We start from the raw sequence: 17,641 nt of genomic DNA, 5'->3' as shown, positions 1-17,641 counted from the left end.
CCAAACATGATGGGCCAATTCAATGTTCCATCATTAACCAAACTTTTCAAGGTTTCCCTACTCATTCACAAGACCAAAGTGAGTAGGACATGGGAAATTTTAGGGCAGTCTTCAATGGACATTGGAACATGTTTATGACAACATTTTAGACCCCAAATGAGACCCTTTTTTAGTCACTAACCCTTCAAGTGTACTACACCCCTACTAGGCCTAGTAGGCCTTCACAATGGGATAGTACCAATACACACCAACAACAAGGTGAAAATTCCAATGTTAACACATGTTATGAAGTTTTTCCACAAGGCCTAAAACTTGCCACACTTGCAAACCTTGAAACTTTGTATTTCTCCTTGGAAAATGGATTGTCCTAGTAAGCCTAGAGCTCCTTTTAGGCCTATTTTACAAAGAGACTATGCTCAAATTCACTCAAATAACTTTCCCATAATTTGGAACACCTCTGTACCAACTCCAAAACACCAAATCCACCAACATTTGGGTTCTGTATTCTCAATATTTTTCCCAGCACACAAATTTGCTTTCAAAGAGTAACCTGTCACATTGAGATGCTACGTCAAATCTACTTGGTTGTCATGCATCCTTCCATGAACTTCCCTGAAACCAAAATAATCTTAAAATAAATCCTTATAACTAACATTCCCCCAAGTTTCATGAATTTGGGTGAGGGAATGTCAAGTTATTACATTTTTTATTCAAAACCCTAGGTTTGTGGGTTTTCCTGACCTGGTTGGGCAAATTTGACTGTTTCTCCTTCAAATATACACAAAAACTCCTCAAACTGATTTCAAAAGAAAGTTAAGTCAAAGAAATAAAACCCCACACACATATTGAGCAAGCCCCAATCTGCACAAGGAAGGAAAAATGTCTGAAAGACGTGATTTATAGTCAAATTCAGGGAAAACAATGATTTCTTCTTTTGCTTTCAACAACCAACCATACAACTTCAATCTAGAGTTCCTTATAGACCATGGAAAACCTTCCTCCAACTTCCCCAACCCAAAAGAGGATTTCTTAGGCATTGGAAACATGATTTACATAATATTGGTATGTTTTGACAACAAAAAGTTGCAAAGTTGCTCAAGCAACTCTGGCAATATTTGTCAATCTTCACATATATGAACAAAAACCATCTAAATACCCTAAAACCATTACATTTAGGGAACATATGCCTCAAAAACACCATTATCATAGGTGGCACCCCATATGCACATTTGGGTGATTTTTGACCCTAGCTGACCAACTAGGTCCTAATGGACCGCAAAGAGTAAAAAGTGGTATCAAACCTTACATCATGAATCAAATCAATATGATATGGTCTACATGACCTTATTACAACATGAAAACAACAAAACACAAAACCAAAACATTGGATCCTAAAAAATTGCAAGGTCCTCCTACACCACTTGTGAATTGAAATACACCACTTGTGAATTGAAATATTTGGATTAATTGTTTCAGATCTGAGTGTATTTCAATTTCAAAATTCAAATTTAAATTTTAAAATTAAGTGGTTAATTGCAAAAACACTAATTATCAATTTTTTAAAAATTGAGCTTGCAGGTTGTTTAGATTTTGAATTTCCCTCTTCAAATTTGGGTGTTAATTTCAATTCCAATTCAAAATTGGAATCTTGGATCAAATTTCAAATTTAAATTTTAAAATTAAGTGGTTAATTACAAAGACCCTAATTTTTAAATTTAAATTAATCTTGTGTGTTTCTCAATTTTGGATTCATCATTTCAATTTCAACCTTAGATCTATTTTGAAATTTTAAAAATCAAGAGGTTCTTTCTACAAGCCCTAATTTTAAATTTAATTTTCCTTTAGATCATTTAAAATTAAAATTTTTTAAATTAAGAGGTTATTTTCAGCCCTAATTTTAATTTTAAATCTCCTAGTGGGTAATTTTAAATTTAAATTAAGAGGTTATTCTAGAAAAAGCCTTATTTTTAAATTTCAAATTCCTAGGGGATTGCATAAATTCCCACATTTATTATTTATCGTTTCAATCAATTTGCTTATTTAATTGAGTAATAATTTTTCTTAAACTTTGCATTATTCAAATTTCTCTCCCTTAGTGCATGAGTTTTACTACTATTAGTCCAACCTATGATATTCCCATGAGAATAATTTGTAGAATTAAGGCTTCCCAAGGTTTAATTATCGAGGAGATGGAGCCAAATTTGGATGACTTTTTTCATGAGAATGTTGGTGATTCTAGCAAGCCTTCAAATGTCCCCATTTATCCTCATTCTTTTCATAATTCTCATGACGTGGATGAGTCAACAATACCTTGAAAGCGGAGTGACTAGCGGGAAATTCAAATTTTAAATCTGGGGATGGTAGAATTCATGGGGATGACAGTCTTTCTACGGGCGGAGCTGGTAATCATGCTAGCCCCCAGGCTTCTCAGGATACCAAGGAGGACAAGACGACAGTCAAATCGGTGGAAGAGAAAGATTCCAAAACTGGGGACCCACATGATAGAGGTAAAGAAAATAAATGGTCTGCTCTTTTTGGAGTCAGGCCTTTGGTGAAATCTGGTCTTCCGGAAGTTAAAAATATCTCTAATCCGGCAACTGAGGTTTTTGCTATTTCTGTTCTGGATAAGCTGGTTGATTTCATTGTGTTTGGCTTAGCTATGACCTTAGTGGGAAGGTTTGTTGGTTTTAGACCTAACATTGATGTTGTAAGGAATTTCATATGGAGGAAATGGATTCTCAAAGGTCAAGTGGATGTGGTGGCTTTGCCTAGGGCTTTTTTTCCTTTGCCTTTAATAATGAAGAAGATATGAATAAAGTACTCTATGAAGGGCCATGGATGTTCGACAAGTCAACCTTGGCTTTACAGAAATGGGCTCCTAACCTCCCACTGGATGAGTCCTTTTTTGTATCGGTGCCTGTGTGGACGCATCTCCCTAGCCTTCCACTAGAATTCTGGAATGAGGAAGTCTTTAAAGGGATCGTGAGATCATTTGGTGAACTTCTTTCAATCAACTCAATGACAACAGCTAAATCAAGGTTGGTTTTTGCTTGTATTTGTGTCAATGTTAATCAAATGACGGATATGCCTCAATCTATTTAGATCCTCTCTAAATTAGGGAAATGGACCCAAGCGATTGAATATGAAACTCTCCCATTTGTTTGTTTTCATTGTAAAAAGTTGGGTCATTGGGCGAAATCTTGCCCGCTTAAGAAGAGTAAGATTAGTAAAAATGATACCAACTTGAAGCAGAAATGGCAAATGAAAGGTAAGAATGATGAACTACCTTTAGAGGTTGTCCCTAAGAAGGAAGTGACCGAGATTGAAAATGCAGAAAAGAAGGGTGTGAATAGTAACATTGAAAAATCTCTTTGTGACTGTTCTAACAATTATAAATAAAGCAACAAGGAGGAAGAGCATGGGAAAGAAGAAAAGGTTCAAAAATCTAAATCAGAGGATCAGAAGGTTGGTCCTATCATCCAGGGTAAAGTTGATGAGAGTTCCTATGATGATGCTTCAACTTCATCTAATAGTAAAGAAAATGTGGAAGACTTTAATGAAGCGCATGACTATAATATCTCAGATACTGAGCCTTTGTTGTTAATAACCAATGGAAGTCCAAAGCAGAATGGAAATATGATCCTGAATTCCCAATGTAAAACTTCTCCTAAAATTTTGGAAACGGTGGCTATTGAGGGAAATCTTAGGATTTTCGATACTAAAGAAGGCAAGTCAAATAATGGAGGACCCAATGTAGGTATCTCAACTAGAAGCAAGAATAAGAAAGGGGCAGATGTTGGAAGTTAGAGCAAAAAGCAGGGGAGACCTTCCATAAAGAATTAGAGGGAATAGGAAAGATGGAAGAATCATGCTGATGGAACACAAAGCTCCATTTAGTCAGCCTTATCCCCAGTTAAAGTATGAAGATAATCTCTTGGAATATTAGAGGGTTGGATGCCCCCCATAAGTAGGATGTGTTGCATAATATTGTTAGAGATAATAAACCAGATGCAGTACTTATTCAAGAAACTAAGATGTGTAAGGATAAAGTGGAAAGGATTAGAATATCCAAAAGTAATGGGGTGATAGGAACCAGTTCGGAGGGTGCTTCTGGAGGCACAACTATCTTTCGGAACCAAAACACTATTATAGGTAAGGAAATTGCTTTAGGGGTCAATAGGACCTTAGTCTTGCTTGAGAATATTGAGGATAACTTTGAATGGGTTATCACTAATGTCTATGCGCTTAATTCTAAAGCTGGAAGAACTAAATTTTGGAGGAGCCTGGCTGAAGATAGATTAAGTTTTGCTGAAAAAAACTAGATGATCATGGGAGATTTCAATACTCTTTGAAAAGAGGATGAAAAGATGGGAGGCCTCCCTTTGCAACTAGATGGTAGACAAGATCTTATGGATTTAATTAATGATCAAGCTTTGATGGATGTGGATCTCCAAGGGATAAATTATACTTGGACCAATCGAAGAACTGGTTTCGATCTTATTCAAGTAAGGTTGGATAGATCCCTTATTTCTCCTGATTGGCTTTCTAAGTATAACTGTTCTTTGGCATCAATTAGTAAGATTGGATTTGATCATTATCCTATTTCTTTCACTACCAATTCAACTTTTGCTAAGCAAAATTTTCCTTTTAGATTTGAAAAAGCATGGTTATCCCACCCGTCGTTGGAAGTCTGTGTTTCTGAATGGTGGAATTCAGAGATTGAGGGAACGACCTTATTCAAAGTTGCCAAAAAGCGTAACATTATAAAAGCTAAAGTCAAGATCTGGAACAAAGAGACTTTTGGAGATATCTTTAAAAGTAAAGCTCAAATTAAGACTAATATAAAATATGTTCAAGAGAAAATCCAGGAGGAAGGCCTTTCTGAGGATGTGAGAAATGTTGAAATTGTTTTGCTGTCTAAATACTATGAAATTATCTCTAATGAAGAAACCTTTTGGAGACAAAGATCAAGAGCATTGTATTTGAAGGAAGGTGACAAAAACACCCAGTTTTTTCACCTAAATTCTCCTAAGCATAGGGCGGCAAATAGGATTTCCAGATTATCCTGCAATAGGGGGGTTTTATCGGATGAAATGAAATAAGAAAGGAAGCTATGAATTTTTTTAGCAATCTATTGGGAGGGGTGGATGTACTGGATATCATAAATCAAGATCTTCTTGCTCAAGATATCCCTCCTATTTTAAATGAGGATGACAACAGAAATCTATCTCAGATCCCTTCGAGTCAGGAAATAAAAAAGGTAGTGCTTTCTTTTCATGGAAATAAGTCTCCTGGTCCGGATGGATTCCCTATGTTCTTTTTCTAGAACTTCTGGCATATTGTGGAGAGTGATATTTATAATGGAGTTAAAGAATTCTTTGGTTCAAGGAGGCTCCTAAAAGAACTCAATGCTACCTTTATCGTTCTTATTCCTAAGATCTTTGGAGTTGATTCACTTAATAAGTTCAGACCTGTTAGCATTTGTAATTCTGTTTACAAGATTATATCTAAGGTTCTTACTTCTAGAATGCTGGATATTCTTCCCCTCATTATTTCAGCTTATCATAATGGTTTTGTCCTTGGTAGACAGATTCTGGATTCTATTATTTCTGTTCATGAGAACATTCATTCTTTAACTACTGCTAAAAAATAGGGTTTTTTTCTTAAGCTAGATATGTCTAAGGCATATGATAGAGTGAATTGGTAATTCCTTTTCAAAATTATGAAAGCTTTTGAGTTTGGGGAAAAGGTGATTCAGTTTTGTTCTCAGTTGATTGGAACTTCTACCTCTATAGTTATTATTAATGGATCCCCTTCTAGTTTCTTCAAAAGCACTAGAGGCCTAAGATAGGGGGATCCCATCTCTCCTATCTTGTTTACTATTTTGGCTGAAATTTTGGGTAGATTTATTATGAGAAATATGGAAGACGGGAAACTCAAAGGCCTCAAACCTTCATCTTCCAACATAACTTGTACTCATGAACAATTTGTTGATGATTTGATCACTATGGGAGAAGATACCATTAGGGAAGTGAGAAAATTGAAGAGTGTTATGGATTCCTATGAAACTACTTCTGGTCAAAAAATTAATTGGGATAAGAGTTCTTTGTTCTTTATCAATACCCCTGAGGATAGACAAAGGAGGATAGAAAGAATCCTTGGATGCAAAATTGTTGAGTTTCCTTCAACCTATTTGGGTCTCCCTCTATGCCTGAAGCCTTTGGAGAATTTCTAGATGAAGCTAGTTGATAGATTCAATACCAAGTTGGTGGGGTGGAAAGGAGCCCTCCTTAGCCAAGCAGGAAAGGTGATGTTGCTTAAAGCTACCCTTCAAAATTTTCTTATCTATGCCTTTAGTCTGTTTAAAATCCCCATAAAGTTTGCAAAGGCAATTGAAAGAATTCCAAAAAAAATTCTTATGGTCGCGAGCGGAAGATAAAAATAGAATCCCCCTTATTGCTTGGAAAAATATTTGTACTCCTAAGGCATATGGGGGTTTGGGACTAAGGAATATAAAAACTATGAATAATGCCTTGTTAGCTAAACAAATTTGGAGAATGAAAGGGGAGGAAAGAGAATGAAATTTAATTTGGAAAAATAAATACCTTTACATGCAACCATCTGAGGAAGAATTTATGGAAAATGCTTTCTTTGTTGAAGGATCTGCAATTTGGAATGCAATTCAAATGGCTAAAGATTGGGCAATAGCTGGAAGAATGTGGAAATTGGGGAATGAGAGAATTATTAGATTTTGGGAGGATAGATGGTTTATGGATAAACCACTGGAGGAAATTCCTATCCTTAAGGAATGGAAAGACTGGTTCACAAGTAGGTATGGAGTTTTTGTTAGAGACTACTAGAGAAATGGGAAGTAGATTGAGTTCAGCGAGCTTTGTCCAGGATTAAAATTTCTACAGATTCTGCTTTCTTCTAAAATTTTTGTGGACAATGTTGAGGATTATCTAATTTGGAGGGAAACTTTGGATGGGAAATATTTTGTGTCTTCAGCAATGTCTATCCACAACAAAGTTTTGGATGAGATCCCTTTGTGGGCTAAAGTTTGGATAAAGAAGTTGACGTCCAAAATTAATATCTTCTTTTGGATTTTTATCCAGAATAAGGTGTTAACTCTTGATAATCTCCATAAACGTGGATTTGTTTTTCCTAATAGCTGTTCTCTTTGTTGAAGGGAGGAGGAGTCTACTTGTCATATCCTCTACCAGTGTATTTCAGTCAGGAAATCTAGAATATTATTTTTAGTAGGTGGAGGTTGAGCTGGGTTTTCCCGAACTCTTTGGAAGAGTTCTAGAAGCAATGGTATTGTCCTTCTTCTAATTCTAAGAATGTTGAGCTTTGGAAACTTACTCTCCCTAATTTAATATGGAATATTTGGAAGGAGCCTAACAACAAGATTTTTAGGGATAAAAGTGCTAACCCTGAAGTGGTGGTGGATAAAATCTATAGGGGGATTTTTTAATGTCTAAATGGAACTGATCATGGTTTAGCTGCTAAAGAAGATTTTAATGAAGGATGGAATTTATCCATTAATAGAATTGGTGTGGATAAGGGTAGGGATGGTCTTGTATGGTGCTTTCCTTCTCAGGGATGGATTAAGGCCAATTTTGATGGGGCATCTAAGAGGAACCCATGGAAAGTTGGTTATGGGGACATTGTCAGAAATTTTGCTAGAAGTTGCCTTGTGGCAGTTGCTGGTCCTTTGGGCAATCAAACAAGTCATTATGCTAAAGCATCAACAGATTTGAACACTTTGATTACTGCAAAAGATCTTAATAATGATAATCTATGGTTGGAAGGAGACTCACTTAACATAATTAAATACCTCAAGGGTGAAATTGAGCCTTCATGGACTATAGAAAATATTATTTTTAAAGCTAGAGAAATAATTGCTAGATTTAAATCTATTATTATAGAACATGCCTTTAGAGAAAAAAATGGGGTTGTGGATGGGTTAGCGAACCTTGGTGTAAATTCTGAAGCTCAATGTATATGGAATGGGGAAGTTAATATGGATTTTAATATTAAAGAACTTATCAAAAAGGATAGATTCATGGGGAAAGAGGGATCACACGATTAATCATGAATGTTGTAATGAGTAATATTCAAATATTTAGAAATTAATGATGACATGTAAGAAGGGTAGAGTCCTAATCAAGAATATTAATTCTTCGCACACTTTGTGGGTATGCATTTTCAAAAATTTGAGTGTCATTGGGGAGAAAGCTCTGAAGTTGTAGAAGAAGAGAAATTGTAAATCTAAAATGGGGGGGGGGGTCTAAGAAGAGAGGAACTTGATAATATTTCTACATGGAAGGAGATGCCTAAGGTTTGGGCAAAGCTAAGGAAAGGATTCATGATGAATTTTATGGAAAAGCTAGTCGACTATGATAAAGGCAGAGTTAACCTAGTGGTAACCAAAGTCACTGAAAATTGGATAAATGGCTCCTTCAAAATTCATGGTGTTAGGTTTAAGCTAGATGCGGATCTCATTGTGATGGTTATAGGTATGCCCCACTCTGGTCTTACTTCTTTAGAGACCTGAAAGTGTCTAATAACGCAGTTAAGATTTTTCCGCTTAAAGAGAAGGAGAGAGCGGAAATAGGAAAATCTATGGGGGGGTATTATGATGCTTCCAATATTAAAAAAATTTGGGGTTGTGTGCTTAATGCAATTATGAAATATATTACTATGGAGGGTCATTTTACCAGGGTCCGCACATACCATTTTGTGCTTTTAAATCATTTTAGACATGAGAAGAGGATTTATTTGCCCTATTACCTCTTTAGGTCTTTGTTGTAGTCTCTGAATTAGCACAACAAGAACCCTTCTTCACCTGTGCTTCATTGTAGCCTTATTCTGCTCATTTATGAGCATTGCAAGATTCTAGCTATCCAGGAAAATAAGAGATTTTCGGTGTCACCGGGGAAAGGAAAGAGGAAGCTGGAGGAAGGCGGGTCTAGCAAGGTTGAGGGGACACAGAGCAAAAGAGGTAAAAAAGCTACTATGGAGAAAATTCAAGAGGACAAGGGTTCAGAGGACATTGGAAAAGATGGCAGTGAGATGGAGACTGATAAGTCTAAAGGAGAGGAGAGTTGGAAGGAAGAGGAAGTGGGGGAAGAGGAAGGAGGAGCTGAGGAAGTCTCTAATCAAAATAGTCCAATCCACAGTGTGAGCATTGAAATTGTTAATAGCCATCCTATGGAGGAACATGAAAAGATTAATGAGGAAAGGGAAATGGAAATTGAGCAGGAGAAGGACAAGGAAACTAAGTAGGAGAAGGACAAAGAGAATTTGAGTAGGGATTAGGATAAAGTTGGAGAGGGGATAATTCTGGATAAACTCAAAAACCAGTCCGAGGCTCGTATGGGTTTTGATAGGTGGGTTTATGAAGGAATAAACAATCTATAAAAAACTAATAAGTGACAGGAAGAGAAAGGGAAGAAAGCTGAAATAAACTAGGAACAATGGAATAAAGGAATGGAGGAAAAAGTGGAGAAGCTAGAAGCTCAGATTGGTAACCTGGAGGAAGGAAAAACTGCTATGAAAAACTTTCTGCTAATGATTCCAGATATTCTTTCCTCAGTGACTAAGAATTTAGAGGAAATTAACAAGTTCCTCGATGGTTCTAGCACCCCCAAACGTGTAATGGATCTAGATATTGATGAGGATGCTATCAAGGTAGGATCATTGGAAATTGCTCCTGGTGGTGCGACGAAAAGAACAAGGGCAAGCATGAAAAAAGTTGTTGTGGCCTCTTCCAAGGATATCCCTAAGCTTAGGGATAATATTAAAGATTTGCAAGGGATTAGCGGAAATTTGGCTAATGCCCTAAAAACATTAAGTAATTTCTTTTCTGTCTCTTTTCTGTTATGGTTGGATGTGGCTAGTTTTGTTGAGCTTTTTTGCTGATTTTTGTCCTTAACTGTGGTGATTTTTTGGTAGTTTCTCTTTTCTTGTTGCTTATTGCTATTATCTTTTCAGAATATTTTGTAAAGGGTTTCAGGATCCCTTCAAAACCCGCTTTTCCCATAATAAAAAGTAACAATACCTGGAAAGTGAAGCTCTCCCATTGATTGAAGGATTGAAAAGGATGCTTCAAAGTGATAAACTTGGTGTTGATATCTTGTGTTGTATTGCTCATATTGTTGACTCTAATATCACACCTATGAAGAGTTGTGTTGAAGTCCTTGGTTATACACTATTGGAATCAAGGGAACATTGAGAGGGGGGGGGGGGTGAATCAATGTTTAACAAATTTAACTGATCTAACAACCACTTTATGCAAATGAAGAAAAGTAAGTGCGGAAACACAAAGCCAAGATCAACAACACCATAACACCAATATTTTTATGTGGAAACCCGGTTAAGGGAAAAACATGGTTGGATTGAGACCTACAATATTATAATACTGTGATCAAGAGTATAATAATATTACAAGGGGAGTGCACATAAATTCAGGCATACTAACTAGAGCTCATTGCTCAATTACAAATAAGAGGGCTACAACCCCTAGAGGACTCACTATCATACAAATGATAACTAATTGTCTGAATTGATGAATAGTATCTACAAATGCCAAAATGTAGTTCTGGTTAAGCACAAAAAGTATTCTTCCACCGTTTTGACACACTACTATGTTATGCTATGCTCTGTCATATACCATAGCATAAATCTCTCAACCACACACATGAAACTACGTACAATCTATCATATATGCTTCTTCCATCACCAATAACATGACAAATGATCATATCAATCAGACTAATATATCTACATCATCAAATTAAATCAATTCCATGTTGGCTTAAAAATCACATAACACGTAACATGAAATGTGTTACCAGAGTCAACTCAATCTGATCCAAAATCAACTAAGTGGACCAAAACAAGATCTCCACATACTTCCCATATGTCGGCTCATTGACCTCGAACACACAAACAACCATCAAAATTACTCCACATGATTTGCACAATGAATCTTCACACGCTACTGCACCAAAACACTATTCTACTAGAAAAACTGTCTACCAAATCTTCTGACCAACACCAAACTTAACACCAGAGGGAACAAACCTAGAATAAGATAAATTGCATATCCATAATACATCTCCTAGATCTATAAGGCAACATACTCAACCAAAATAATCCATTGACCACCAAATTGAACACTTTGCGATATACATTGTTCTTCTTACCGGACCTTGCTAGAATTCAATTAATCTTCTAGAATGAATGAATCATGAACCACGGATTGGATATTTGACTCAAGTTGCCATCAATGACAACATATGATCATCAATGCAGTGTCTTTCCAACAATCTTCCCCTTTGGCATTGATGGCAATACTTAGTGAAAAATGACTAAGTGTCAGACCAAAACCAAAATCAAACTGTCGAACTCAAAAGAATTAGAGAATCAAGAATTTACCCCTAAGAGCAATATTTTGCGCTCATCTATTCTCCCCCTTTGACATCAATGAAAAAGGTAGAGTACACACAATCCTTATACACTCACAAAAAATTGAAGATATCAACATAAGAATTCTTCAACGAGTCCAAGTGGTTGTCCCAACCTTTCTACAGATTCACCAATATGGTTGTGAACCCACTAAGAAAATAAGCTTGTGCCTCTACTATCTTTACATCATTTGGATCACCACTGGCCAAAGCATCTTGAGTATCTTTGAAGGCACTTTGCATAATGTCCATCTTAGGAGTAATAAGACTCCTAACTTCACTAACTCTCCCAATTATTTTCTCCCGATCATTGTCCAGGTTTCTAAGTTTCTCAAGTAGAGACATTACCTGATTCTCATGTGACTACTCAATGATGCTATCAGAGAATCAACTGACTAAGATATCCATTCAAGATCATTCTCATGCACCTTTGACTTTTTCTCAATATTTGCAATGAACTTGTTCAAGGATAGACATGATTTATATAAGTTTCCACCTTCAGACAATGCATCTTGTATACTCTTTGCACATTCTCCTAATGCGGCTTTATCTTTAGTAATCATCCTTTTCAAATTTTGAATCCTTTTTGCATTAAAGTAATTTTGAACTTTTTCTTCAACTGACCTTTGAAAAGACTCAAAAATTTTGTCTACACAATTAATCAAACTCTTTAATTTCCTAGATAGAGTATCTGAAGTATCCTTTTGAAACAAGGGCATCAAATTTTCAAAAACACCGGTTTCCATGTTTAGCAACATACTATCTTCAGTATGGGACTTCAAAAGATCTTCAGTAGCTTTGTCTTGTGCAAATGATGCAAGTTGAAGAGCTTGAATTGGGGACAAAGAAAGGAGATTGATTGGACCTTGAATGAATTTTGGATCATCATTGACTGTCTTTCCCTATCATTTCTCTGTAGCATCTTTTGCTTCAGTCTTGATTTCAACCTTGACCTCCGCTTTTTCCTTTTTTGCATTCTTCTCATGAACCAGAGGATCAATTGCAATAGTCAAAGAATTCTCAACCTTGTCCTTTCCTTCCTTTGTTTTCCTTGTGTCCTCTTCTCCAACTTCTTCTTGTACATTGATCTCTATATGCACAAAAGCTCCATCTATTGTCTACTTGGCTTCCAGATTGACTTGTGATGTTGTGTCATGTTCTTCCAGATGAAGTTCTTCTTGCCCTATAACCTTATTTACCTCATACTGATTATCTAACAAAACTTTTGTCAAAATATTTTCAATCTTCTCGGCAACTTCATCAATCTTTCCTAACATTATTTTGCTTACCCTATGTTTACTCTTGAATTCGATCTTTGCTAGATTTAATAGTCTATCTATCTCCTCTCTAGTAATGACTAAACATAAGTTGACCAACACATATTCCTTTAGTCTCTCATCTTCCTTATTAGATGTCTGTCTTCTAGCATCCAAAATGTCATACAAGCTCTTGGGTATGACTGACATTAGTTCAACCAATGCTTTACTATACACATTTAGGTATTCTACAATGGCCTCTTCTAGTGTTCACTTACAAGATTTATCAAAATTGTCATACCACTCAAATAGTGGTTTCAAGTTACTATTCTTAACAACTTCATTAACAATATGCTCTAATGTTATAGGAGGAACAATAGTGAATTTTCCTTGTTTTAAAGATTCATCAAACTCAGATGCCTTAGATTTCTTACCAGATCTTGTTCTACCATAAATATTCTCCTTTTTAATCTTGGTGAATTTTGGAGTTTGGGCCTTCCCTTCCTTCACAGCTTCATTAGATTCAATCTATTCTTCATCCACAGCTACAAATCTGTCTATCTTCCTCTTCTTTTTACCACTGGATGGCTTGATTGAGGATTTAGGTTTGCTTGTTGGCTTTGGAGGATTGGAGGAGAGAGTTGTGCTTTTGACTTGCCTTGGCTTAGGCACTTCCTTCTTCATAGACTACTCCTCAGAGAGAATATACTCTTCCCTAGCTTTTTCAAACAATTTGCTTTGTTATTCCTGTATATGGTGAAAATGGATAACAATGATAACAATATTGAAAGGCTAAATGAATCCAAGCACAAAACCCTAGCCTAACAACAACAAAGATCCACCATAACATATGAAGATTACCTAAGACAATGCAAATCAAATGAAATCACAAAGATTATACCATCACATGTCCAATAGGGTTTTGATCTCCATTCTTCCTATCTCCATTGATCTTGCTTGATATATTTGCTCTCAGATTTTATGTGCACAAGAGCTCAACAAAGAATGAAATGTGGTTGCAAGTAGGATCGTAGTGTAGTCAATTGCATAAAAGATGATTAGCATGAATGATTAGAATGATTGATTAGCCCGAGTGATTAGGGTTTGATAATGAAGGAAGCATCTCCTTATATAGAAGACACTATATGAAATGGAGGGATAAGATTGAGAGGTGTAAAAGGAGGTCGACTATGATTAGAGGGTAGGTAAAAGAAATAATAAAATAATGAGAGGGGTAGGTAGTGTATAAATTAAGAGATGAATGACATGTGTCATGGGTAGAAAAGGCTAATGAATTAATTAAATAAATAAATATTTATTTAATTAATAGAAGAAGTGGGATCAATTAAATAAATAAGATATTTATTTAATTTAGGAAAATGATAATTTAAATAAATAAATGTATTTTATTTAAATGAGAAATAAGGCTAGAAGAGGATAAATGAATTAATTAAATAAATAAAGATTTACTTAATTAATAGAAGAATTAAGCTTAGATAATTAAATAAATAAAATATTTATTTAATTAGACATGACAATTTTAGGTGTCTACATTTTGCCCCTCTTTGAGACAATGTGGCTTGTCGCTTTGCTTCAAAGAAGATAAGATGAACTGATACAGAGTTGCCCCAGAATGGGAATGATATGCCCCCTCGAGAGATTGGATGAAAATGTCAGAAAAGATTGCAAACAATCTCTCGATAAGAAAGACAAGATAGAATGGATTGATCGGATAAAGTGACAAAGTCACGGGATAACGAAGACTGACTCGGGAAATGAATGCGAGGGCTAGGGTAGGCTATAAGATAGACCACGGGGGAAAATACATCCTCATTGTCATCTACACATCCATGAGAGATTAGAGTGCAGAGAGAGAAAAGAGCAACAATAGTCAGCAGCGATGGCTTTGGTTCATAGATTTGACCACGTTCACCGATTCCAGAGGCTAGCAGAGGTAGGAGAGCCAGTAAGTACCACAAAACCTCCTCGCACTTTGATGCATTTATTGTTGTCATTAATGCATGCTAGGTAATGTAATAAATGCGCATTTATGTCAGGAAAGCGCATTTGTGTTCAAAAATGTGAATTTTCATCTTCTAGGTCAAATCAACAGTTCTGTGATGAACATATGTTGTCGATTGGATATGCTATTGAGAGGATACACTCAAGCAGGTCCTCTAGGGAAGACTAGGATAGATCAAGACACTTTGTGATGAACAATGAGTACCAAAATAGAGTACTTTGTGATGAACAGGGAGTACTGAAATATGAGCAGCACTTTGTGATGAACAGGGAGTGCAAATGTGAGCAGCACTTTGTGATGAACAGGGAGTGCAACACACATAGTACTTTGTGATGAACAAGGAGTACCACTAGGATAATCAACAACACTTTGTGATGTACAGTGAGTGTCACTAGGATAGATAGCAACACTTTGTGATGAACAGTGAGTGTCACTAGGATAGAATGCCATATGCACTTAGATAAAAAGTAGCATTTTGTGATGAACAGTGAATGCCATGATGACTGACATGATTGATTTGCTTGACTGCAGGAGTATTTGCCTATGTTGGAGTCACGGGAGAGATTCCCATCGACTCAGAGGTTGCAACCTGAGTTGACAGCCGAGGACCGAGCTGCGATTGAGGTTATGGGTCTGTGACATATTCTGTATGTGCCTGAGTTTCAAGTGAACATGGGACTGCTGATTGCACTAGCGAAGAGATGGCACTCCGAGACTTGCACATTCCATTTGCTGATGGGGGAGATGACAGTCACCTTGGAGGATGTATACAGGATTATGTAGATACCAATTGATGGGGAGCTGATTTTGTACGATCGAGATGGAGATAGGGATGCCCTTAGACGAGTGTTCTAGGATCCAAGATTGGAGATGAGGGTGGGACAAGTGGCATGGGATACCATGACATGGACAAGATTAGCACTACCAACAGTGTTGGCAGGAGTTATCAGTGGGTTCCTTTGTATCAGTTTTGTACCATTTTGTATGATGATGTAGACACCTGTGGGTGATTGTAGCCATATGATTTTGACATCATTGTATCATGACATTTTATATATATATATGAGATGATTCATCTTTGTGGCAGCTATATGCATGCGTACCTATGTGATGTATGTTTCTATGTGATGCTTATGATATGGATGCAAATATGTATATGATACAATGCAATATATATTTTTTTTGTTCTTTTATGTTTTATATGTTATGCCAATGCAAATGTGAATGTATGAAATGCAAATGAATATGATAATGCAAATGTAAATTGTGCTAACAGGTGTTGTGTGCAGGATGTGATGCAGTTGTGATATCTATATGTATGTATGAAATGCTTATATGTGGTAATGCAGGTGCAACTACATGAAATGTAAATGTTTTTGGTGTGTCATTATACTCAGTCATGTGATAGCAAGTTACGTGGACTTGAGAAGGATGATGGAAGTCAATCAAGAAAGGGGGGATGATAGATAGAAGATATGAAAGTGAAAGAGCTTTTTGTGCATTATCATCATTGAGCTTTATTATAGCAAAATAGGTTATGACAATCGAGGCATATGTTCAACCCAGAAAGTCATTGTACCTGTTTGCATGGAGATAAGACAGTCACAAACAAGGAATACCCCAATTCATACTAGACTCACAGTGTCCTCATATCCTTGGACAAGTCATAGCATTACTAAGAGACAATCCACAGATAGAAAATACAAATAGGTGACGATACCCCATCCTCGCCTTTCTAGTCAAAGACATCCTGGAGATAGAATCTCTAGTCAAAGACATCCTAGAAAAGCTAAAAGACATGTCACCAGAAAGATAAAATCAAAAGAAAACCAAGACTTGACACCAAAACCCACTGTAGTCCTCAAGTTTAGTGTCTCTTGTCACCTGTATAAGTCTTATTTGATTGTGGTCACAATGTTTACTTTCACAGAAAGGATAGATAGCATTGAACCATAATGTTGTCCGAGTCTATTGAAAAATTTGATTTGTTGAAGCCCATTGTTGCTGCTGTGTCTCATCTGAAACTGACTAAATCCATGAAACTGATACTTTATTGTGGAGAAGATGAAACTTTATTGCGGATCTATGATGCAAATGTTGCTTTATTGCGGATTGTGCATAGATAGACTGAAGGAAGCTGGAAGAAACTGTACTCCTCAAAACATGTGATGTTCTTAGTTCCACACCCATTACTAGACGTAGGATTTGCCTTAGCCACAGATAGGATCTGATTTATTATGGATGGAAAGGGATGAAAAGGGAGGTTTATTATGAATGGCTAACCAATCTTGGGTAGATCAATAACAAGCCATGATGGGAATGGGTAAGTTTATTATGAACGAATAGGTTGTGAGTGTGTGCAAAGTGAAATGATGAAAGAGAATCCTAAAGGAGGGAGGAGCAATGTCTTTATGCATGGTGTTGGTGACCCAGTTTTCACCATGGTACTTGCCCAAGGCGCCACTGAAGTGGTTTTCACCGTTGGACGAAATTATTTCTCTTTACTTTTTTGATTTTTTGATTTTTTTTTGTGTCACAAGGCACTTGTTTGCTAGGTTTTTACCAAGTAACGATTTTTTGTTTTATAAATTTTTTTGTATTTTTGAAATTTTTTTGTTTTTTTTTTTTGAAATTTTTTGATTTCTTTGTATTTTTGAATTTTTTTATATTCCAAAGAGCTATGTGTAAAACCTACAAAGGTGCATGCTGTTGATAGGATCCTCCAAGGGTTCACCCTCTATAGTTGAGAGCTGATATGCCCCAGATCCATATGCCGTTGTGATGATGTAGGGACCAAGCCAGTTTGGTTCGAACTTGCCCTTCTTCTCTCTGTCTTGCTGATTTTTGGGATTTTCTCTAAGAACCAAGTCACCTACCTCAAATGTACG

General features: G+C 36.3%; 1 protein-coding gene across 1 annotated transcript in view; it reads left to right on the top strand.

Moving 5' to 3' along the window:
- The window catches only part of LOC131857518 (uncharacterized), an 83,447-nt gene that overhangs the window by 39,264 nt on the left and 26,542 nt on the right, over positions 1–17,641 (top strand). The window contains exons 2-4 of the mRNA XM_059210179.1: positions 2,383–2,676; positions 3,402–3,684; positions 8,899–9,186. Coding sequence (XP_059066162.1) covers positions 2,383–2,676; positions 3,402–3,684; positions 8,899–9,186 — 865 coding nt within the window. The remainder of the gene's footprint in view (positions 1–2,382; positions 2,677–3,401; positions 3,685–8,898; positions 9,187–17,641) is intronic.

The sequence above is a fragment of the Cryptomeria japonica genome, chromosome 8 (genome assembly GCF_030272615.1).
Source record: "Cryptomeria japonica chromosome 8, Sugi_1.0, whole genome shotgun sequence".
Taxonomy (NCBI): Eukaryota; Viridiplantae; Streptophyta; class Pinopsida; order Cupressales; family Cupressaceae; genus Cryptomeria; species Cryptomeria japonica.
The sequence above is the reverse complement of the archived record's forward strand: the minus strand, read 5'-3'. Positions and strand labels throughout refer to the sequence as shown.